Consider the following 23,829-nt stretch of genomic DNA (forward strand, 5'->3'; position numbering starts at 1 on the left):
TTCTGTGTGATAGCTACATATGACTATTTTAAATATCTAACCGTTTTGAAATTTAATTACCATAAATTCAGTGAATAATTCTACTTTGATTGTTGAGAACCTCCTAACTACGTTGATTTACAAGAAGTCCTGCCTTTGCTCTGACCCACACAAGATGGCGCCACTTGGTCACCTCTCTTTAGGAGGCGTAAACTACCTTCATACGTCATATAAGTGGCAGCTCCACTGCCCAAACACATTTAAGATTTTTTTTTTTTTTTACTAATTATCCAATCGGTGAACGGGGGTGTTCTTCGCCCCGCCTCCTGCTATTCCTCTGCGCTGCGAGAAGGTGACCGCTGTCTGTCTGCTGCTAGCAACCAGCGGAGGCGGAGTAGACCCAGTCAGGAAGGATCAGGAAGAACCGGAACAACCAAACAAGATGTCTCTGTCGAACAAACTCACCCTGGATAAGGTGGACGTGAAGGGGAAACGCGTCGTGATGAGGTGAGTGTTCACTGAGTCAAATGCTTCATATTCTGAATACTAAAATACACTGGTAGTTAACGAGGGAACTATTAACCGCCAAACATCCCTAAAATATCACCCCAGAGGTAATTAGAAACTATTTTCCCTGCCATTAGGGGCACAATTGTAATAGTGACGGATTGTGGGTTTTTAGTGAAAGCTAGTTTAAAGACAGGAAGTGTTGTCACGCTTTCATTCATGTTACGTGACAGTGAGATGATGCTGCATGGATGAACCGCCTGCATCCACTAGCTGCAGCTAAACACCGTGTTATCCTCAATAACACACATTTTTTTCTGATTGATTTACAATTACAGGACCTTAGATTTCTAATCTGAATATAAAACACAAGTTGTTCACTTTTTAAAACCTCAGTGGAAAGCATTGATCATTAATATATCATATACCACTTTAAGAATATTTGTTACCGACTACTTTGCACTAGGGGTGTTGGGAAAAAAAAATCCATTCTGCGATATATCGCGATATTACGTCGCGGGATTCAAAATGCATCCATATCGATTTTTTTTTTTTTATTGTTATTTTTTAAATTTTTTTAACCTTTATTTAACCAGGAAAGTCTTTTCCACTACAGGAGACATTGTAACTGCACAAAGGAGTGCGCTGAAACCTGGGCATGTTGACCAGCTTGTGTTTTTTTTAATAAAATCTAAAAAGAAAGTACTAACTTTTTGCATTTATTTGTTATTCTAGACATATACCTCAGTTAAGTTGTACTAAAACCATGTTGCACTAAAGTCAAAGTTGGTTTAAAAGCCACAGACAGATTGTGTTATTTTTTTTATTTTAAGTTGTTGGCACATGGTATGTTAAATCCAATGTTTTGAGTGTAAAATATGCCAATACAATTTATTTCATACATAATGTTCTCATGAAGGTGCACACATTTACATATTTTTAAAAAAAATGCAATAATAGCCTCGTACTTTAATATCGGGACACGAATCGTATCGCCAGATGCCAGGCAATATACACCCCTACTTTGCACATAAATTTCACGAAAATGGGATTCATAAAGTATTTTTCTTCTAACATAATGCACTATGTAAGATTGGTGATAAATAAGCATATATAAAGTAATTGCAACTAGTACTTTACACCTTCTAAAATCCATAAACCATTATATTTGGCCCCTGAACCAAAGATTTTGACATCCCAGCCTTAGAAAAGCAGGATCTAGTCTCTCTTGTTGGCAAATAAAACACTCTTTTTTTTTTTGTAAAAATTTCCTTCATGATCTGATTTTACTGTACTATTTATTTGCTGGGTTTGTCTCTATTAACTGCTGAGGCCCAGTGAGCACTAGTGAAACCGATCTGCAGTGTGCAAATGCCAGAGGTTCATGTGGGTTTGTTCTGATTGGTGAAGAACTGACAGGCGGGACAGGACAAGGTTCATCCTGCAGGACACACAGCTCAGAGTCAAAGGGCAAAAATACCCTCGCACTAAAGTTACAAACATGTGGAGCTGCAGAGACAAACTGTTGCGTTTCAGGAGTTTGTGTTGGGACTACTACACAATTTCCAGATTAACATGCAGAAGGGCTGGTTGTTGCTATAGGAACAGAGTGCACACCAACTTTTTCCTTTAACTATTTTTTTCATAAACAACTCTAACTTTCCTAAAGCTGCAATTTTTGGCGCAAAAATATTCTTTTTTTAAGTGATAAATATAGAAATTACTGCAGGTTTTTCATAAATTTGTCTGTGAGATTTACTTTTTGAGGCCAGAATGTTTTACATTTCATCAGATTTGAACTTGAATGATGTTAGATAAAAAGGTCTGTTGGGGGGAAAAGAGTAACTTTGTAGATGCTACATATGACTAGTTTGGATAATTTATCATAAATGCTGATGGTTTTGAAGCTATGATCCAGTTTTGTTCCATTTTAGTTATGATTATTGCATCACCATACACTGGTTCTTCTGTTTTGATCTGTTATGGGTTTTATCTTTATTGTCGCTTAACCATAAAAGTTGACCCTAAAACTTTTAATTTAGACAAATAAAGACACTGATATATAGTGTTTTTATGTGGGTTAGGTTTTAATAAGAGAATACAGATTTCTTCTGTTTGGACAACTGTTTGGAAAATGCTAAATAGCTTTTGGATCTTTGTGATCCTATGGCTGACAATTGTAGTGGTTAATTAAATATTTGTACCAAACAAATGGAGGATTATATAAAAACACAAATTCAAGTGGTGAAAAATGTGTAATCACTTGTTATGACATTATTAGACCTTAAAAAAAGCTGACCTTTCATTAGTCTACCTTGTTTCAATTGGAAGTATTTTTTATGAATAACATCTTCACTCTTTTATGTTAAAGTCCCTGCTTGAGCGTCGTGTGGCCATTGCTACAGTTGATTGTAATGTTAGCATACAGTTGAATAAAGAGCTACAGCTGACGTACATTGACAACACATGAGCTGCATTTCTTTATGCAGGAATCTCCTGTTGAGCTGTAGAACTGCTGACCATCGCGGCTCTGTTGGTTGCTGTTCCAATGGCGTCAGTGCACAGCTTGTGCGGGCTGATCGTGCAGACAACCAGGTCCTCAGTGAGGGAGGGGTAGAGTAGAGTGGAGCTGGTTACGTAACAGTGGAGGACGAGGGATGCAGCATGTTCTCATCGCTTTAGAGACACCGCACTGATGTTACTGTAGACAAGTTTTTTATTAACCAAGGCCTCTTTTTGTATGTTTTTATCTATTTATATGATATGCTGTTTAATTTTCACTTTTTGGGTTCCTTTTTGCATCATTTTAGAGCTGTGATTTCAGATGTAGATCAGCTCCAGCAGCTTGATGTTTTTTTAATGGATTGTTAGGGATGTCTCGATCCGATATCAATATCGAATATCGGTTCGATATTAGCCTGAAAACGAATATCGGATTAAAATTTCTGAATTCTCCAATTTATTTATTTTTCCCCAATTCATTTATTTATATTTTTATTCAATTGTAGAATATTGTAGATATGTATGTAACATATGGTTAATAAATGGGTCAGTTTTTCTGATACCTGCTGTTGCTGACTATTGTTCTCTGTTTGAGTAACATCACTTGATCACTTTTCCAACATTCCACACTACAAAATACATATTGATTACTTTTTTATTAAAGAATAAAAAAAGTAAAAAGTATTCATGCTAATATTGGATCAATATCGGTATCGGCTGATACTAGGGATGTAACGATTAATCGTAAGGCAGTTAAAAATCGATTCATAGGTATCACGGTTGATATCGATTTTCTGAAAATTGAATCGCAGTACTTTTTTTAACCACGAGTGTAGGCAGCGGGCGGAGTCTGCTAATACTTTCTTTCTGGCCGCCTTCTACTCTTAAATATGTTAATAAATGATTCATTACCCCTTTAGCACTGAAAGAATATCTGTAATATTACTTGAATATCTGTAAAAGTCACGTTTTTCTATTATCTCTGTCTGCTAGCATAGCTTCTCTTCTTCACTACTAGAATAGCTGCATGCCAACCGACCACTGTGTTACCAGCGCCCTCTACTGGTCCAAACAAATATGACGTAAATCAGTACAATCACATTTTTTTTTTTTTTTAAAGTCCAATTGTTAAGGCACAAAATACATTTTCAGTTGCACTTTTAAAAAGAAAAAGAACTATTATGCAGTTTTGCATTGTTTATTATAGAACCAGAATTTAAATTAATAGGCTTCATTTTCATTTGTATTATTCCTTTATTTATTTCATTCAAGATTTATTTTTAGTTAAATTGCATTGTTTTGAATAGTTTATCAAGGAATTCTTTTGACAATGAAAAAAAACAGGAAAATAGTACCGTATTTTTTAGTTTTTTTCCCAAAAAAAAAATTTGGCTGCAGTCCCATTTTGTAAAATAAATCGCGAGAGAATCGTATTGTGAACCCAGTATCGTGAATCGAATCGTATCAGGAGTTGAGTGAATCGTTACATCCCTAGCCGATACGCAAGGCTGCAATATCGGTATCATATCGGAAATGAAAAAGTTGTATTGGGACTTCCCTATGGATTATATTTATTGTTCTTCTCAATAAAAAAAAATCAAAGGACTGATTTGATCAAGTCATAAATTTACAATCAGTCCGACTTAATTTTTTCCTCTAAGTGTTGGTGTTTTCAAAACTGAAATTCCAATGTTGTGTGTGTATTATGTATTTTTTCACATTTAAAAAATGATAATTGATAGCCCTTTATTTTCCTTCTGAAAGGAAATTCACTTAATAATTTCAATCGAGTAGATTATTAGAATTTAGTTACAAAGCTGAAAGTCAATTTTCTTGCTGTCATCCTGTAAGCTTATTAGTAAAGAACATAGTTTTGGAAGGAGACGAGGAAATATTGTTTATATTCAGTTTCTTTGCCAAATGCATCAGTAAACAAACCATTGTTTGTATTCAAACATTTCATCAATTAACCCAAATCAGGAAGAATTTCTCTTTTATTCCAGGGTTGACTTTAACGTTCCCATGAAGGACAGGCAGATCACCAACAACCAAAGGTAGAGTCTCCGCCTCAAACATCATCATGTTTTATATTTATAGCTTTAAACCATCCTCGTCTTCTTATGTGTGAATTTGCTGATGTTTCAGGATCAAAGCAGCCCTTCCCAGCATCCAGCACTGCCTGGACCATGGAGCCAAGTCCGTGGTGCTGATGAGCCACTTGGGCCGACCTGATGGGAACGTCATGCCCGAGAAATATTCCCTGGAGCCTGTTGCTGCAGAGCTTAAGACACTTCTAGGCCGGTGAGATTACACACACAATTACACCTAAAGAACCAATAGGAAGTTTGGGGATTAAGTTTGCAATTACAAATTAGTAAAGATAGCAGTTTTGTGGATGTTTTTTTTTATTCAGTTATTGTTTACTACGGTTTGTACTTATTTACCTACAAAGAATTGGAAACAGTAAGTAGTTAAGGAGCTAAAAAGGACAATTACTAATAATTAATGGAGAACTTGGAGCTAAAATGGTGGAAATATCTCTTTTGAAAACTATATTTCACTGTTTGTTCAGGTTTCTTTAGTTAACCCAAAGCATTCACTTCCTGGTTATTGTTGTTAGGGACATTGCCTTCATGAAGGACTGTGTGGGCACTGAGGTGGAGGCCGCCTGCGCTAATCCCGCCACCGGATCCGTCATCCTGCTGGAGAACCTCCGCTTCCATGTGGCTGAAGAAGGGAAGGGAAAAGACAAAGCCGGAAACAAGGTGACAGTCATCTATTGGTTACTGAAAATGAGTACGGTATTAAACAGGGTGTGGTGTAGCACAGAGGTGTGCATACTGTGTGTTAGAGGGACACGGTCCTGATGGTTATTGATCTTTTTCTGCTCTGCCTAACCTGATTGTAAACAGTTTGATAAATTCATCAGATTATGAATGGAGCAGGGAGTCACTGAAAACCTGCAGGATTGTGGCCCTCCAGGATTTATGCTGCAACTTGTTTGTAGTCAATGAAAATAAAGTCAGGTTATAGTACAGAAGATGCCAAACTCAAAGCTCAGTCTAATTTCATGTATGAGATCAGATAATTCCAAAAATGAAATGACTATGAATCATATAATTTCTGAAGGTCTGAAACATTTAGTGTCTGAAGCTGAACTACAGTATATTCTGCTTTACCTACGTGTTCATCTGGTTTCTGAATGCTATAGTCATCCTGCAGGCCTAAATTAATGCTCTTGCAGGACAGGTGAGTTTGACAGTCTGTTGAAGTGGAAATTGAAATTAGAGTTCTGGTTACTTTATAAAATAAACTGCTCCATTAAACCCCCCAAAAATGAGTGTGTTTTTATATTAAAGAATGTGTGTGGATTTAAAAACTTTTTTTTCTCATGTTTAGGGTGTTTAAATGAGACAAACAGGATAGTTTAAATGTGTTGTTTGAAAACCTGGGAGTCTCATTCAGCTGCTGTCAGCAGAATCCTTTCAGTGTCATTATTCATACACTAACATACACAGAACAGAATTGTGGTCAGAGGTCTCGGCTTCCAGCAATTAGAAAAACGGCATAAAGAAAGTATAAACACAAATAAGAAAGTAATACCACAATAAGAAAATTTAAACACAATATTATTAAAGTACAATTATCTGACTGAGTTCAGAGCAGGACACGGTCTAATATAATGACCCGTCACACTCACACTGTGGACTGACCACAGATATAAATGCGGGTCGCCTCTCAGTATTGTGACCTCCTGACATTTATGCTGAAGGTCAGCAGGCTTTTCCTGTCCTGTGAGGCCCGGCTGGTATGCTGCTGGGTTTCTGATGCACACCAGGCTTTTTTATTTTTAGGTCTTTATAAAAGCTTTCCCAGCACACAGTGGAGTTAACCAAACTGGAATATGAAAAAGCAGTGAAGTGGGCTTTAATGCCAATGATGATTTCACATGCACATTGTATTCTAGGGTGTGCATTCCACTTCTAATCAGATTCCACTTTCAAAATAAAAGCCTGTGTAGAAATGTGAATCTTGTCTGCAAAGCTCTCTCATGGTTCAGTTCCACCTGTCCTGCAGTCCTGGGATCGGGAACGTCTTCTGTACATGAATCCAGGAGGCAGCAGTCACACCATCGTCTGACTTTCTGACATTTGGCCGACACTTGAACTTTATCCGACATTTAGTCTTACAGTGTCACCCTGTGCTGTTGTGCATCAGAAATAATGTGAGCTGTGATTTGCTGATGGGAACAGCAGCTGCTCGATATCTGGAGCCTTTAGAGGCTTTGGTTGTTCTCTGCTGTCAGTCTCAGTCATAGTCATAAATGCAGACGACAACACATATTTGTTCATATTCTATATATTCTCCACAGACCAAGGCCTCCCAGGAACAGATTGACTCATTCAGAGCGTCTCTGTCCAAACTGGGAGACGTTTATGTTAACGATGCCTTCGGCACAGCTCACAGGGCCCACAGGTGAGCAGGAGGCTGATCAGCAAAATACAGTTTCATCCAATCAATGCTTTGATTAGGAACTTCTGCTTTGTTTAATTTCCTCATTGTCCTTCATCTCCTCCACAGCTCCATGGTTGGAGTGAACCTGCCTCAGAAGGCGGCTGGTTTCCTCATGAAGAAGGAGCTCGACTACTTCGCCATGGCTTTGGAGAAACCTCAGAGGCCCTTCCTGGCCATCCTCGGAGGGTGAGGACACACAATACAATTACCGTCGTTTTCGGACTATAAGGCGCACCGGATTATAAGGCACACTATCAATGAATGGGTCTGACCGGGTCTATTTTCATACATAAGGCGCACCGGACTACAAGGTGCACCGTTTGTTATTATTGTTATTATTATTATTATTATTATTATTTTTATTATTATTATTATTATTATTATTAATAAGGCTCATTAAGCGAAACAAAATAGTCAGATAACTCAGACTTTATTCAACTCATTAACAATAACTCTCAACATTGTTCAGGTTTAACACATAAAACATAGAACATTACACTCACTTTTTCAGTTCAGTATGTTGAAGCACAGTACTGGTACATATCACTCCACGAGGCGCCTGACTACGTTAGCCCGGAAGTGCCAAAAATCCATCAAGAGGTGCAGCTTCATAGTTTACCAAAGTTGTACTAAAACATTTTGACATATTAATTTCATACATAAGGCACACCTGATTATAAGGCGCATTGTCGATTTTTGAGAAAATTAAAGGATTTTAAGTGCGCCTTATAGTCCGAAAAATACGGTTTGTGACACATTTCATTCGATGAAATGTACCTTGTTTATAACGGCAAGTGTGAGTGACGTGAAATCAGGTGGTAAAGAGAACATTTGTAACAACAACACTTTGTCTACTGTAGATACCCCAGAAATGATAATATCAGTTGTTTGTCATTGCCTTAAGATGAGTGTCGTGTCAATCATCAGTCTGGATGCACTTCCACTTCCTCCCTCAGGTGTCACATACCTGCAGCCTCTAAAATAGCCGATGCTCCCAACAGGAATAGAATCTAATCTCATTATGTACTCTGGAGCTGTTGCTTTGTTCTACACTGGACATCCACAGGGCCAAACACATTATATGTTCATGTAATTTAACCTGAGCTTTCAGGAATATTCTCACAGCATTAGATCGGGATTCTCTCACTGGGTCATTTATCTCTACAGGTCTATTGATGTACACACTAGCTTTTACTACACAGGCACAAACAAACAGAAGTTACAGAATTACATTTCAACTGAACGTATATCTATTAGGATGTTTAAATGTATTGGATACATTTTGGTGAAGGGCTCTAAAAGTCTCTGAAAGACACAGTAACTGCCTTCAAGACATCAAGACAATGCAAAATGAAATTTGTAGTTATACCGTTGCATTTAAGTGAGTCACCATTAAAACATTTACCCACACAATGGAGCATTATTGCTTACATACTGCCACTTGTTGTCATAAAAAAGTATTTAATTACTCTCGGTAAAATTTTGAAAGCAAAACCTTGACCTTTTTTTTTTTTTTTTTTAGTCAAAAGTTTGAGGAAAAACTGTATGAGTCCATCTGAACATGTGCTCAGACGAAAGCCGAAGGTTTCGGGTGTTGTGCAAGCTTCACCAATCACCTCTGAGGACATCGATCATCATTGTGTAATGATCAACTGGTGATCCACAGCAGAAGTCAAACAAAAGGAAGACAGTTATCAGTAAATAAGGAGCACGTGTAAATATAAGTAATAGTTGAAGTTCGGGAGAGAAATGAGCAGGACCTCTTGGTTGTCAAAGGAGGGAACTTGTATTTTTTCTAGATTAAAAAACAAATCCTGGCAGGAGTTCATAACCTTATCCTGAAAAGGACAAATCAGCCCATTGTTAAACATTTTTATCAGGAGTTTATACTGCCACAAAGTGTGAAGGGAGATGTAGGTTTGAGCTCCAGGGTATCAATACCTTGATGGAGTTTGAAAATGAGAAGCGCTCAATTATTTTTTCCAGAGTTATTACCATTGTTCCATTTTTCTTTATTCTGTAAGAGGTTTTTTCAGAGGACAGCTTTTCTTAAAAACCGTTTAAGATAGTAATTTTATTTTCTGATGTGAGTTCTTAGATTTAGGACATTTAAGAAAAGGTTGAGTTATCATGACAACCAATTTGGCAGGGAATGTTGATGATTGTCTTGTTTTATGTTGATTCTGGTAGCAAAGTTAGAGCAACTGGACTTTGAGTTTTGCTTGAAGACGTTTCACCTTCTTCAGTTTTAAACTGACGAGTTGGAAGTCTGTGATTTAGACTGTGGAGTTGACCCTCATTAGCATGCTAAAGTGTCCTTGGTAACAGTTTCCTCAGGTAAGGTTGTTGCTGAGTCGTCAGAGTGAGGAGGTGATGGGATTATAGATATTGGAGAGATTGTCATCATTTCAAACAAGGGCTCCTGAATTTATTTGCAGTTTATCTTATTAATGGATTGAACTGTGCTATTGTAAATGAAATATCAGACAAAACGCTTGTTTTCATTTGTGTGGAATAATTTTTTTTTTTTAATACAAACTCCCATAATTTAGAGTGATTTGTTTCTAAAGACTGAAATTGAAAGACAACTTGGCTATTGTGGTTCTGATCACAGTTCAGGAAACGATTAAATGTTTACATCTGTGGTCAGTAAGGTTTATGCTTCTGTTTCATGTTTTTTTGCTCCTCCCAGTAAAACTCAGTCTACCTGTGAGTATCTTATCTGTACTGACGCGCTGTCTTTGTGTTTTAGAGCGAAGGTAAAAGATAAGATCCAGCTGATCAACAATATGCTGGATCAGGTCAACGAGATGATCATCGGAGGTGGGATGGCCTTCACTTTCCTAAAAGTCCTCAACAACATGGAGGTGAGGACCAAAATGCAGCACTAAAAGCATTCAGACTGCTCCTCCTCCTTATTTAAAGGGTACCTGTAGGGAATTTTAATGTATCGTATGTAAATAGTGCAGCTGACTGCCAGCTGTGGCTGCTCTGATGTGCAGCAAAAGCTCACAATAGCAGCTTCATACAGATCCTAAGTAACTCTAATACACATATTTGTGTTGGTTGCTGTAATTTATGAAATTATATTAAAGTGAATGTGGAGAAAAATTCTACAAAAACCTAAATGTTAAAGAAAAATCAAAGAAATCAGGTAGGAGCCAATATACGCACTGCACTGGAATCACATGTTCTTTTAAAGAAATGTGCACATATTTAGTTTATTGGTAAAGAATGTTATGTTGCATACATCAGGGGTACCTAAAAACTGGGCAAGTGTCATGGACGCTTACCTCCGCTACATACTGAAATGTACCCGTGCTGGAATTGCCATGTGCAATGTCATACAGAGATTGCTCAAATGATTTTGAAAAATGCGAAAATCAGTCGACCATCGATTTAAAAAAAATAAATAAATAAATAAAATAAAATAAATAAATAAATATGATTGTCATGATCAGATTGCTAATTTATATAAATACAACAGCTTATTATTGTAAAGTTACATTAGGTTAACTGATATTTATAGCAATCATATTATAATCATGTTTTTTTTGGAGAATAAACTATTCCTATTCATATTGCAATTGCTGCATGAGACACTATTACTTTACTTAAGTTGTTGACTGAGATTGTCACTCATTCAGCACGGCGGAAGTAGCAAAAAGCATTTCTAAAAATTTTTTTAGCAAAAATTTATTTTCCGGTAGTGCACATATGCATATATGCTCATAATCGATCTCAGTATGAGGTAAACTCCGACCGTGACACCTTGATGCACTGACAGATACCCTAGAGTGAACAGGAGGGTGTGAGCAGACGCACACAACTGGATACAGACACCCATGCACAGTCATGTATCAGCCGTGCTACAGCTGCCCTTCCACTGGGCAGGAGAACCTGCAATGGCCACAAAAGCCATTCAGGGAAGTGGAGCAACGTCAAAGGATGTTACACTAGTTTTCCCCTCAAAAAGCCTGTGTTTGATTATCTTTGAGTCTGAAGCAAAGTGACGATAAGGGGGTTTATGGAAATGTAAACTCAACAATATCAGTGTTCAAACAATCTTTAGAAACTGCACGAGCTAAGAATCACGTTCATAAACCCGTATCGACCTTTTCACTGCAGGCTTTAAAAAGACATGATGAGAGCTTTGGGTTTTATCTGCTGACTTCATGAAATCTAACAATAAAACCTTCAACACGTTTTAAAAATGTGTGTTGCTGCACCCTCTTCTAAAGAATTATATACATAAAGGATGTTTCAACAGCATGCCTTCAAATTGATTCTATAAAACATTATTATTATATATAGAAACAGATGGAGTGTTAAGTTTAATACTTCATCTGATTTGCATAGGAATTGATAACAATTATGCAAATGTATGAAGAGAATTACGATGGTTAAAGCTCAAAGAGCACATTGCACATGAGCAGTTCCTTCCACAGTTTATAATAATATTACAAACTGCAGCAACAGCTAAAAAAAAAATCAACGACAGCAGCAGATACGGCGTCTTTACACGTTAAACACTGCAGAAATATTTTCAAAATTCATGGAAAAATGTACACAGATTTTATACATTTTTCAAATCTACAATGCTCAAATTTGAAATATGACTAATTGATACAAAAAGACAACAGAGGATTTAAAGCCACTTTGAATATATAGTTGGTTGTTTTCTTCCTTCCTCCTCCCTCCTCACCCTTTAGATCGGTACCTCCCTGTTTGATGAGGAAGGCGCTGGCATCGTTAAGGACCTGATGGCCAAAGCGGAGAAGAACAACGTCAAGATCACACTGCCCATCGACTTCATCACTGCTGACAAGTTTGATGAAAAAGCCACCACCGGCACAGCCACAGTCGCTACTGGAATCCCTGCAGGCTGGATGGTGAGAGACATCTTTATCTAGTCTTTACGCCTCCAACAGACCACAGTAGCTTTGATAATATTTTGATCATTTCCTTCTGTAAAAATGTGGGGGCGTAAACACCTGGACATGTCTGATTTTTACTGTAACTCCTGATGTTTTTGTCTCCAGGGTCTGGACTGTGGGCCAGAGAGCTCTAAGGCCAACGCAGAGGCCGTGAGCAGGGCTAAGCAGATTGTGTGGAACGGTCCAGTCGGCGTGTTTGAATGGGAGAACTTTGCCAAGGGGACAAAGAACTTGATGGACAAAGTGGTGGAGGTGACCAAATCTGGCTGCATCACAATCATCGGTAAGAAACCAAAGTGTGTATTTAGTAATCTCAATGGTGACACCAAGTGTCCATCACAAATAACTAAGGACAACTTTGATAAACGCATAAATTGACATTCATTTTATTTATTTGATCCATTAATATCTAACAGTTCCTTACATTAGGCTCTTTATTTTGCCCTGATCTTTGTATTTTATTAATCTGATGTATTTTCTGTTTATTCTCTGCTTTAATATGTTCAAGTTCAACTAATGGAAATAAGCATATAGATAGATAATGTGCACCCATCAAGCATGTTTTAAAATACGGTTCTTAGTGCATGCGCATTCTTTTTCTGTTCTTTTTAAAGATAAGAAAACAAAATATCTGCTTTATTTTATTTGAGCTATTTACATTCCTTTTTTTTTTTTTTTACAAAACACAAGATACATCATTACACGGTAATGAAAGCTCAAAAGCAGTCGGCCGAAGCAAGAAATCTTATAGGTGCCTACCCCATATTCACTTATCATTACAAACATACAAATAGCAACATTAACCAGAGAAAAGCCTTAAAGTGCATTATGACATCACACAGAATTATCACAATCTACACACATAAATACAGACATTATATTGGTGTTTGATATAGCATTTATATTAATTCCCAACTATTATAGAGTTACCTACAATTGAAAAAGAGCTATGGTCTAATGTCATTTGCATATTTCTCCAAAACACTTTTCTTTAATGTATTTTGAATTTCTGTAGCAGCACTTCAGCCTTAAAGGCCAAAGTGTAACATGTAATTAGTAAAGGAGGGAAACTATTTGTAAAAGTGATCATTGAAGACAAAATGTGCAAACTAATGTGGTGTTTATTCTGTAACAAGACTGATTGGTGATGGTTTTTCCAGGTGGGGGCGACACCGCCACATGCTGCGCCAAGTGGAACACAGAAGACAAGGTCAGCCATGTCAGCACAGGAGGCGGAGCCAGCCTGGAGCTGTTGGAGGGTGAGTGAAGCTGCGATGACCACAAACAACTTCAAAGGTGACGATGCCAATCTTCACTCTCTCTGTCCTCAGGTAAAGTCCTGCCTGGTGTGGACGCACTCAGCAGCGTCTAAAAGCCTGGAGTGTTTGCTCCTGTGTGAGATGTTGGTAGCTGCTCAGACAGAGGAACCTTTATCACCCCAAAACCTACCCAGACGTCATGAAAAGCAGTCCAACGCAGCCTATACTTTAGTCGTCGTATTTCAATCAGATGCCTCACAGGAAACGATTCTCTAACTCTTCTCTGCGGTTCACGGGAGCTTTCTGCCTTATTAAACACTGGAAAGAGGAGCGGCCTGTATTCAAAATCAAACCTAAACACTGGCTGTTTGTATGAATGTTTGTGTTTTAGCCTCCTGGGATCATCACTACACTAGAGGGTGTATGCATACAGTTACGTAGAGAAATGGTGTATGTGATGTGTGTCAATATGTTACGTCGCTCCTAACGTCAGCTTTGGTCACCTGTTGTCCCTGATTGTTGGTTTGAGATCCGCATCAAGCTAATAAAACAGTCTGTGTTGAAAAACAGAAGCTTCCGAGTTTTTTTTTTTTTTTTTTTTTTAGGATAACCTGGGTTCAAACCGGTGCTCAAAGTGGTTTTAGTTGTGTTATCCTGCGGGATGTTACCATCAGAAAGTAGTGCACTAGGGTCATAAAGAGTCACAAAAGTAAGTAAAAGTTTATTTATATTGCACCTTTCAAGAGCAGAAATGTCACAAAGTGCTTCAAAATCAGAGAAAATGAATCAGAGTTAATACAGAACAGTCACAATGCGGAAATACTGACAGATTAGCTAAAGGCATGTCTGAACACAGGTCTTCAGCTGCTTTTTAAAAATGTCCACAAAGGTCAGGTCACTCAGTTCTAGGGGGAGACCGTTACAAGTTTTGGGGGCCACAACCTCAAAGGTACAGTCACCTTTGTTTTTTAACCTTGTGTGAGGAACAACCAGCAGACTTTGGTCAGAGGACCTCAGGGACCTGCTGGTATTACAAGGCCTCAGCAGCTCAGTGGCATAAGCTGGAGCAGATGCTGAAAAGATGTTTTATTTTAATGATCGTGGGAGATAAAAATCCTCTGTCAGATATATTAATAGAATATATGTTGACAAGGAAGCCAACATGTGGATTACAACCCAAAATTGTGTTAGGTGTATGGTTGGTCATGGCTTTTATTTTGGAGAGTACTGTCTTGCCACTATAGCAATTCTGATGATGTAATATTTTATTCATTCTGAGTTTGTGAATTTTTTTATTTTGGCCTTTAGTTCATGATTGCTTTTCATACATTTGAGTAATAATCTGACTTTGGCACCTCATGGCCATTGTTGCACCTTATCTTATTTGCACATTTATTCATTTTGCGCCTCATTATTTCAGTTTACCTTACAACCTCCTTGTGTGTCTTGCTCCTTGTTTTCTGCATGCGTGTGTAATTATTATTAGAAATGTAGTTTTTTTAAATGACATTGTATTTGCCCCTCGGGGATTAAGTTTTTTTCTGATTCTGATAAATGAATTTTCATAATATAAGCCTGTGAACATTCTCTCAGTAGCTGTATTTTCATGTTTGAGAGTATGCTGTATACTCAAAAGCAGCAATTCAAGTTTGTTAATTTATCCACTTTCTAATGTCAACACTTAATGTTGACTTTTTTGTAATATTCTGCTTTATTACAGATTTAAACTGCTGAATCATTTTGAGAGGTTGACATTTTTCTTCCTCACTCTTTGTTATTGAGGTGACTGAGTGGTTGGGAACTTATCTAAGAATATGTAAAAAATAAAATTCACCTTCACATTTTTATTTAGTGCATTTATTTAGCCATGAGGTTGCAGCGCCAGTTTGGCTCCTAAACCACGTGATCATTGCTTTGACAGTTACAGTTAAAAGTTTCTTGTGTTACACATGTAAAAATGTAATAATAAATCACAACATAAAAGTTCCTAAATTGGTGTTCTCTGTTGCGTTCACCTGCAGTCCAGTTGATTCACATAATCCGACTCAGCTAAAAAAAAAAAAAAAAACAGGAAAGGAAGCGGAAAATGGTTAAAACTCTTATTATATAGGTTATCATAATTAGATCAAAACTAAAATAAAAAAAAAATGTATAGTATATACAGTAACTCACTGGGTTCTTGATTTTTTACATCATCCAGAAATTCAGAGTTTTCATAGTCGTCGTTCTCTGTTTGGTGAAAAAAAAATAAAATATAGTAAGTTGTGTCTTTATATTCCATCAACTCAACAAACTAAACACTTCATCTCAACCTGAAGCTGAAATAAAGGTCTAAACGCACCGTCTGGTGTCTCCACAGGTGGGAAGATATTTTCATAAACATCCACAGCCTCTTTAGGACAGAGAAACACACACACACACACAAAAAAAATCACATGTTATAATAACCAACTTTGTGACAATGGTACACACTTACCTGTATAATTCTGATTAACATACACTGGTCCTTCAATTGGTGCTCTGATGGGGGGAAAAAAGAACAACACAGACACATCATCAGTGTCATGATGGAAAATAATTGAAATTTTAATTTTACAGCTTTATTCCTTTAGGTTTTTACACTCACATGTAGTTGTCTTCAGAGCTTGAGCTGTTCATTTGAACTGCAGCAACAAAGCACAAACATTCATTTGGGACAAAAAAGACATAATATTAAAAAAAAAAAAAAAAATCCAGTTATAGGTTTCAATGAAAATTATTCATTTATTAAAAAGAAGCTGTTTACAAGTGAACAAAATTTTGTGCAATTGCATTTGGCCACATTAGCCACTAGGGGGTGCCCAAAGAAGAGTAAATGTCTTTAATGTTTAATAAACTCGGAAATAAACACATGATTAGTGTATTTGTGTGGTGTTCTTGCTCTCAGAATAGAATTAAACATTCACTGTGTTTAATTATAATTAGAGGAGGTAGTGATGTGACCAATTGAGCTGGTAAAATATATTTAGATTTTAGCTGTTTGTGAAGTATTTGATGCAGGGGTGTCAAACTCATTTTAGTTGAGGGAACAAACATGGTCAGATTAATAAAGTAAAATATGATGTGCAGATTTTATGATAAATACATTAAGTATAAATGATAAATAGTGTATGTCAGTCATGGACAGGATCTTCACTTTTAAAACTCCAATTGTGTGAATTAATTTGAGGAAAGTAGCAGGATTTAAGGAAAAATTGATCTATTAATTTACACAATTATTGATGTTTTTTTTTGGGTTTTTTTGTGGTCATTTTTATGTCCCCTGTGGGCTGAATTGGATGCTCTAGTCTAGAGCAGTGGTTCCCAACCAGGGGTACGTGTCCCCCTAGGGGTACTTGAACACATTGCAGGGGGTACTTGGAAACATTGATGAATCTATTTCCAACATGCTGAGTCATTTTTAAGCCTATTTCAGACACTGTACATGCTCATCCATAAAACGGCATTAATGGAATAAACAATATTGTGGCCTTAAAATCCTACTAAATTGTTACTAACGCGTTATGCACTTTACTAAAAATTGAGGTAAATATATTCTCTGATATACAGTAATTGTAATGCACAAAATTGATATTTAGTGTGCGTTAAAAGTACAGGTTGACATTTTCAAGCTGTAGGAGATTTCAGAGGCCGCAAACATTATGTTGCTTAAGGTCGGCACAAAGCTAGAAACGGCTCCGTAAACACAAAATAATTATTTAGGATTTTAATCAATGTGTGAAACTGGATCTTCAGGTTATGGTGCATTACCTCGTGAGAGTCTAGGTTTCAGCTGATGTTCACTGGAAAAATGTAGAAATAGAATGAGGAAACTTTTGTTGGGGTAAACAAAATTGTAATGTGTATTTTTTGTGTTTGAGTATTAAAAATACACTTAAACTGCATGATGACAGAAAAAAGGAAAATGTGATAATGTCAAGTCTGTTAAAATAGTTATTTAAAAAAATAACAAAAGTCAATATATATTATATACAATATATAAACATAATATTTCATTAATGAATGATGTATATTATGCCAATAGATGTGGAATCAGAAATCAAGTCAATAATGTATGTAAGGTCTATTGATGTACACACTAGCTTTTACTACACAGGCACAAACAAACAGAAGTTACAGAATTACATTTCAACTGAACGTATTTCTATTAGGATGTTTAAATGTATTGGATACATTTTGGTGAAGGGCTCTAAAAGTCTCTGAAAGACACAGTAACTGCCTTTTAGTTAACATCCGTTGCATTTAAGTGAGTCACCATTAAAACATTTACCCACACAATGGAGCATTATTGCTTACATACTGCCACTTGTTGTCATAAAAAAGTATTTAATTACTCTCGGTAAAATTTTGAAAGCAAAACCTTGACCTTTTTTTTTTTTTTTTTTAGTCAAAAGTTTGAGGAAAAACTGTATGAGTCCATCTGAACATGTGCTCAGACGAAAGCCGAAGGTTTCGGGTGTTGTGCAAGCTTCACCAATCACCTCTGAGGACATCGATCATCATTGTGTAATGATCAACTGGTGATCCACAGCAGAAGTCAAACAAAAGGAAGACAGTTATCAGTAAATAAGGAGCACGTGTAAATATAAGTAATAGTTGAAGTTCGGGAGAGAAATGAGCAGGACCTCTTGGTTGTCAAAGGAGGGAACTTGTATTTTTTCTAGATTAAAAAACAAATCCTGGCAGGAGTTCATAACCTTATCCTGAAAAGGACAAATCAGCCCATTGTTAAACATTTTTATCAGGAGTTTATACTGCCACAAAGTGTGAAGGGAGATGTAGGTTTGAGCTCCAGGGTATCAATACCTTGATGGAGTTTGAAAATGAGAAGCGCTCAATTATTTTTTCCAGAGTTATTACCATTGTTCCATTTTTCTTTATTCTGTAAGAGGTTTTTTCAGAGGACAGCTTTTCTTAAAAACCGTTTAAGATAGTAATTTTATTTTCTGATGTGAGTTCTTAGATTTAGGACATTTAAGAAAAGGTTGAGTTATCATGACAACCAATTTGGCAGGGAATGTTGATGATTGTCTTGTTTTATGTTGATTCTGGTAGCAAAGTTAGAGCAACTGGACTTTGAGTTTTGCTTGAAGACGTTTCACCTTCTTCAGTTTTAAACTGACGAGTTGGAAGTCTGTGATTTAGACTGTGGAGTTGACCCTCATTAGCATGCTAAAGTGTCCTTGGTAACAGTTTCCTCAGGTAAGGTTGTTGCTGAGTCGTCAGAGTGAGGAGGTGATGGGATTATAGATATTGGAGAGATTGTCATCATTTCAAACAAGGGCTCCTGAATTTATTTGCAGTTTATCTTATTAATGGATTGAACTGTGCTATTGTAAATGAAATATCAGACAAAACGCTTGTTTTCATTTGTGTGGAATAATTTTTTTTTTTTAATACAAACTCCCATAATTTAGAGTGATTTGTTTCTAAAGACTGAAATTGAAAGACAACTTGGCTATTGTGGTTCTGATCACAGTTCAGGAAACGATTAAATGTTTACATCTGTGGTCAGTAAGGTTTATGCTTCTGTTTCATGTTTTTTTGCTCCTCCCAGTAAAACTCAGTCTACCTGTGAGTATCTTATCTGTACTGACGCGCTGTCTTTGTGTTTTAGAGCGAAGGTAAAAGATAAGATCCAGCTGATCAACAATATGCTGGATCAGGTCAACGAGATGATCATCGGAGGTGGGATGGCCTTCACTTTCCTAAAAGTCCTCAACAACATGGAGGTGAGGACCAAAATGCAGCACTAAAAGCATTCAGACTGCTCCTCCTCCTTATTTAAAGGGTACCTGTAGGGAATTTTAATGTATCGTATGTAAATAGTGCAGCTGACTGCCAGCTGTGGCTGCTCTGATGTGCAGCAAAAGCTCACAATAGCAGCTTCATACAGATCCTAAGTAACTCTAATACACATATTTGTGTTGGTTGCTGTAATTTATGAAATTATATTAAAGTGAATGTGGAGAAAAATTCTACAAAAACCTAAATGTTAAAGAAAAATCAAAGAAATCAGGTAGGAGCCAATATACGCACTGCACTGGAATCACATGTTCTTTTAAAGAAATGTGCACATATTTAGTTTATTGGTAAAGAATGTTATGTTGCATACATCAGGGGTACCTAAAAACTGGGCAAGTGTCATGGACGCTTACCTCCGCTACATACTGAAATGTACCCGTGCTGGAATTGCCATGTGCAATGTCATACAGAGATTGCTCAAATGATTTTGAAAAATGCGAAAATCAGTCGACCATCGATTTAAAAAAAATAAATAAATAAATAAAATAAAATAAATAAATAAATATGATTGTCATGATCAGATTGCTAATTTATATAAATACAACAGCTTATTATTGTAAAGTTACATTAGGTTAACTGATATTTATAGCAATCATATTATAATCATGTTTTTTTTGGAGAATAAACTATTCCTATTCATATTGCAATTGCTGCATGAGACACTATTACTTTACTTAAGTTGTTGACTGAGATTGTCACTCATTCAGCACGGCGGAAGTAGCAAAAAGCATTTCTAAAAATTTTTTTAGCAAAAATTTATTTTCCGGTAGTGCACATATGCATATATGCTCATAATCGATCTCAGTATGAGGTAAACTCCGACCGTGACACCTTGATGCACTGACAGATACCCTAGAGTGAACAGGAGGGTGTGAGCAGACGCACACAACTGGATACAGACACCCATGCACAGTCATGTATCAGCCGTGCTACAGCTGCCCTTCCACTGGGCAGGAGAACCTGCAATGGCCACAAAAGCCATTCAGGGAAGTGGAGCAACGTCAAAGGATGTTACACTAGTTTTCCCCTCAAAAAGCCTGTGTTTGATTATCTTTGAGTCTGAAGCAAAGTGACGATAAGGGGGTTTATGGAAATGTAAACTCAACAATATCAGTGTTCAAACAATCTTTAGAAACTGCACGAGCTAAGAATCACGTTCATAAACCCGTATCGACCTTTTCACTGCAGGCTTTAAAAAGACATGATGAGAGCTTTGGGTTTTATCTGCTGACTTCATGAAATCTAACAATAAAACCTTCAACACGTTTTAAAAATGTGTGTTGCTGCACCCTCTTCTAAAGAATTATATACATAAAGGATGTTTCAACAGCATGCCTTCAAATTGATTCTATAAAACATTATTATTATATATAGAAACAGATGGAGTGTTAAGTTTAATACTTCATCTGATTTGCATAGGAATTGATAACAATTATGCAAATGTATGAAGAGAATTACGATGGTTAAAGCTCAAAGAGCACATTGCACATGAGCAGTTCCTTCCACAGTTTATAATAATATTACAAACTGCAGCAACAGCTAAAAAAAAAATCAACGACAGCAGCAGATACGGCGTCTTTACACGTTAAACACTGCAGAAATATTTTCAAAATTCATGGAAAAATGTACACAGATTTTATACATTTTCAAATCTACAATGCTCAAATTTGAAATATGACTAATTGATACAAAAAGACAACAGAGGATTTAAAGCCACTTTGAATATATAGTTGGTTGTTTTCTTCCTTCCTCCTCCCTCCTCACCCTTTAGATCGGTACCTCCCTGTTTGATGAGGAAGGCGCTGGCATCGTTAAGGACCTGATGGCCAAAGCGGAGAAGAACAACGTCAAGATCACACTGCCCATCGACTTCATCACTGCTGACAAGTTTGATGAAAAAGCCACCACCGGCACAGCCACAGTCGCTACTGGAATCCCTGCAGGCTGGATGGTGAGAGACATCTTTATCTAGTCTTTACGCCTCCAACAGACCACAGTAGCTTTGATAATATTTTGATCATTTCCTTCTGTAAAAATGTGGGGGCGTAAACACCTGGACATGTCTGATTTTTACTGTAACTCCTGATGTTTTTGTCTCCAGGGTCTGGACTGTGGGCCAGAGAGCTCTAAGGCCAACGCAGAGGCCGTGAGCAGGGCTAAGCAGATTGTGTGGAACGGTCCAGTCGGCGTGTTTGAATGGGAGAACTTTGCCAAGGGGACAAAGAACTTGATGGACAAAGTGGTGGAGGTGACCAAATCTGGCTGCATCACAATCATCGGTAAGAAACCAAAGTGTGTATTTAGTAATCTCAATGGTGACACCAAGTGTCCATCACAAATAACTAAGGACAACTTTGATAAACGCATAAATTGACATTCATTTTATTTATTTGATCCATTAATATCTAACAGTTCCTTACATTAGGCTCTTTATTTTGCCCTGATCTTTGTATTTTATTAATCTGATGTATTTTCTGTTTATTCTCTGCTTTAATATGTTCAAGTTCAACTAATGGAAATAAGCATATAGATAGATAATGTGCACCCATCAAGCATGTTTTAAAATACGGTTCTTAGTGCATGCGCATTCTTTTTCTGTTCTTTTTAAAGATAAGAAAACAAAATATCTGCTTTATTTTATTTGAGCTATTTACATTCCTTTTTTTTTTTTTTTTACAAAACACAAGATACATCATTACACGGTAATGAAAGCTCAAAAGCAGTCGGCCGAAGCAAGAAATCTTATAGGTGCCTACCCCATATTCACTTATCATTACAAACATACAAATAGCAACATTAACCAGAGAAAAGCCTTAAAGTGCATTATGACATCACACAGAATTATCACAATCTACACACATAAATACAGACATTATATTGGTGTTTGATATAGCATTTATATTAATTCCCAACTATTATAGAGTTACCTACAATTGAAAAAGAGCTATGGTCTAATGTCATTTGCATATTTCTCCAAAACACTTTTCTTTAATGTATTTTGAATTTCTGTAGCAGCACTTCAGCCTTAAAGGCCAAAGTGTAACATGTAATTAGTAAAGGAGGGAAACTATTTGTAAAAGTGATCATTGAAGACAAAATGTGCAAACTAATGTGGTGTTTATTCTGTAACAAGACTGATTGGTGATGGTTTTTCCAGGTGGGGGCGACACCGCCACATGCTGCGCCAAGTGGAACACAGAAGACAAGGTCAGCCATGTCAGCACAGGAGGCGGAGCCAGCCTGGAGCTGTTGGAGGGTGAGTGAAGCTGCGATGACCACAAACAACTTCAAAGGTGACGATGCCAATCTTCACTCTCTCTGTCCTCAGGTAAAGTCCTGCCTGGTGTGGACGCACTCAGCAGCGTCTAAAAGCCTGGAGTGTTTGCTCCTGTGTGAGATGTTGGTAGCTGCTCAGACAGAGGAACCTTTATCACCCCAAAACCTACCCAGACGTCATGAAAAGCAGTCCAACGCAGCCTATACTTTAGTCGTCGTATTTCAATCAGATGCCTCACAGGAAACGATTCTCTAACTCTTCTCTGCGGTTCACGGGAGCTTTCTGCCTTATTAAACACTGGAAAGAGGAGCGGCCTGTATTCAAAATCAAACCTAAACACTGGCTGTTTGTATGAATGTTTGTGTTTTAGCCTCCTGGGATCATCACTACACTAGAGGGTGTATGCATACAGTTACGTAGAGAAATGGTGTATGTGATGTGTGTCAATATGTTACGTCGCTCCTAACGTCAGCTTTGGTCACCTGTTGTCCCTGATTGTTGGTTTGAGATCCGCATCAAGCTAATAAAACAGTCTGTGTTGAAAAACAGAAGCTTCCGAGTTTTTTTTTTTTTTTTTTTTTAGGATAACCTGGGTTCAAACCGGTGCTCAAAGTGGTTTTAGTTGTGTTATCCTGCGGGATGTTACCATCAGAAAGTAGTGCACTAGGGTCATAAAGAGTCACAAAAGTAAGTAAAAGTTTATTTATATTGCACCTTTCAAGAGCAGAAATGTCACAAAGTGCTTCAAAATCAGAGAAAATGAATCAGAGTTAATACAGAACAGTCACAATGCAGAAATACTGACAGATCAGCTAAAGGCATGTCTGAACACAGGTCTTCAGCTGCTTTTTAAAAATGTCCACAAAGGTCAGGTCACTCAGTTCTAGGGGGAGACCGTTACAAGTTTTGGGGGCCACAACCTCAAAGGTACAGTCACCTTTGTTTTTTAACCTTGTGTGAGGAACAACCAGCAGACTTTGGTCAGAGGACCTCAGGGACCTGCTGGTAT

The 23,829-nt window shown here is 37.2% G+C and overlaps 2 protein-coding genes and 1 long non-coding RNA gene across 3 annotated transcripts; 2 read left to right on the plus strand and 1 right to left on the minus strand.

Annotated features, from left to right (window-relative positions):
* Positions 1-328: 328 nt before the first annotated feature.
* On the plus strand, positions 329-14,232 carry pgk1 (phosphoglycerate kinase 1). Its single transcript, XM_028465918.1, has 11 exons — positions 329-486; positions 4,992-5,042; positions 5,134-5,289; positions 5,609-5,753; positions 7,361-7,464; positions 7,570-7,689; positions 10,256-10,370; positions 12,216-12,395; positions 12,546-12,723; positions 13,601-13,699; positions 13,772-14,232. Exons 1-11 carry the CDS (start codon positions 422-424, stop codon positions 13,810-13,812), a joined length of 1,254 nt encoding a protein of 417 aa, XP_028321719.1. The 5' UTR covers positions 329-421; the 3' UTR covers positions 13,813-14,232.
* A 1,435-nt stretch (positions 14,233-15,667) lies between these two features.
* LOC114475251 (uncharacterized) lies at positions 15,668-17,541 on the minus strand. Its single transcript, XR_003675452.1, has 6 exons — positions 17,489-17,541; positions 16,326-16,362; positions 16,176-16,219; positions 16,041-16,091; positions 15,872-15,928; positions 15,668-15,748 (listed from the first exon to the last, which is right to left on the minus strand). It is a non-coding gene; the product is annotated as an uncharacterized LOC114475251 (long non-coding RNA).
* A 1,677-nt stretch (positions 17,542-19,218) lies between these two features.
* LOC114476198 (phosphoglycerate kinase 1-like) lies at positions 19,219-23,332 on the plus strand. The gene is made up of 5 exons (XM_028467545.1): positions 19,219-19,470; positions 21,315-21,494; positions 21,645-21,822; positions 22,701-22,799; positions 22,872-23,332. Exons 1-5 carry the CDS (start codon positions 19,234-19,236, stop codon positions 22,910-22,912), a joined length of 735 nt encoding a protein of 244 aa, XP_028323346.1. The 5' UTR covers positions 19,219-19,233; the 3' UTR covers positions 22,913-23,332.
* Positions 23,333-23,829: the final 497 nt, after the last annotated feature.

Source organism: Gouania willdenowi, chromosome 14 (genome assembly GCF_900634775.1).
Source record: "Gouania willdenowi chromosome 14, fGouWil2.1, whole genome shotgun sequence".
Classification (NCBI taxonomy): Eukaryota; Metazoa; Chordata; class Actinopteri; order Blenniiformes; family Gobiesocidae; genus Gouania; species Gouania willdenowi.

Coding starts and splice junctions, on each gene's coding strand:
- pgk1 (XM_028465918.1), top strand. CDS start 422: ATGTCTCTGTCGAACAAACTCACCCTGGATAAGGTGGACGTGAAGGGG. Junction 12,396..12,545: donor GAATCCCTGCAGGCTGGATG/GTGAGAGACATC, acceptor TTTTGTCTCCAG/GGTCTGGACTGTGGGCCAGA. Junction 12,724..13,600: donor TGGCTGCATCACAATCATCG/GTAAGAAACCAA, acceptor TGGTTTTTCCAG/GTGGGGGCGACACCGCCACA.
- LOC114476198 (XM_028467545.1), top strand. CDS start 19,234: ATGTTTACATCTGTGGTCAGTAAGGTTTATGCTTCTGTTTCATGTTTT. Junction 19,471..21,314: donor AAGTCCTCAACAACATGGAG/GTGAGGACCAAA, acceptor CTCACCCTTTAG/ATCGGTACCTCCCTGTTTGA. Junction 21,823..22,700: donor TGGCTGCATCACAATCATCG/GTAAGAAACCAA, acceptor TGGTTTTTCCAG/GTGGGGGCGACACCGCCACA.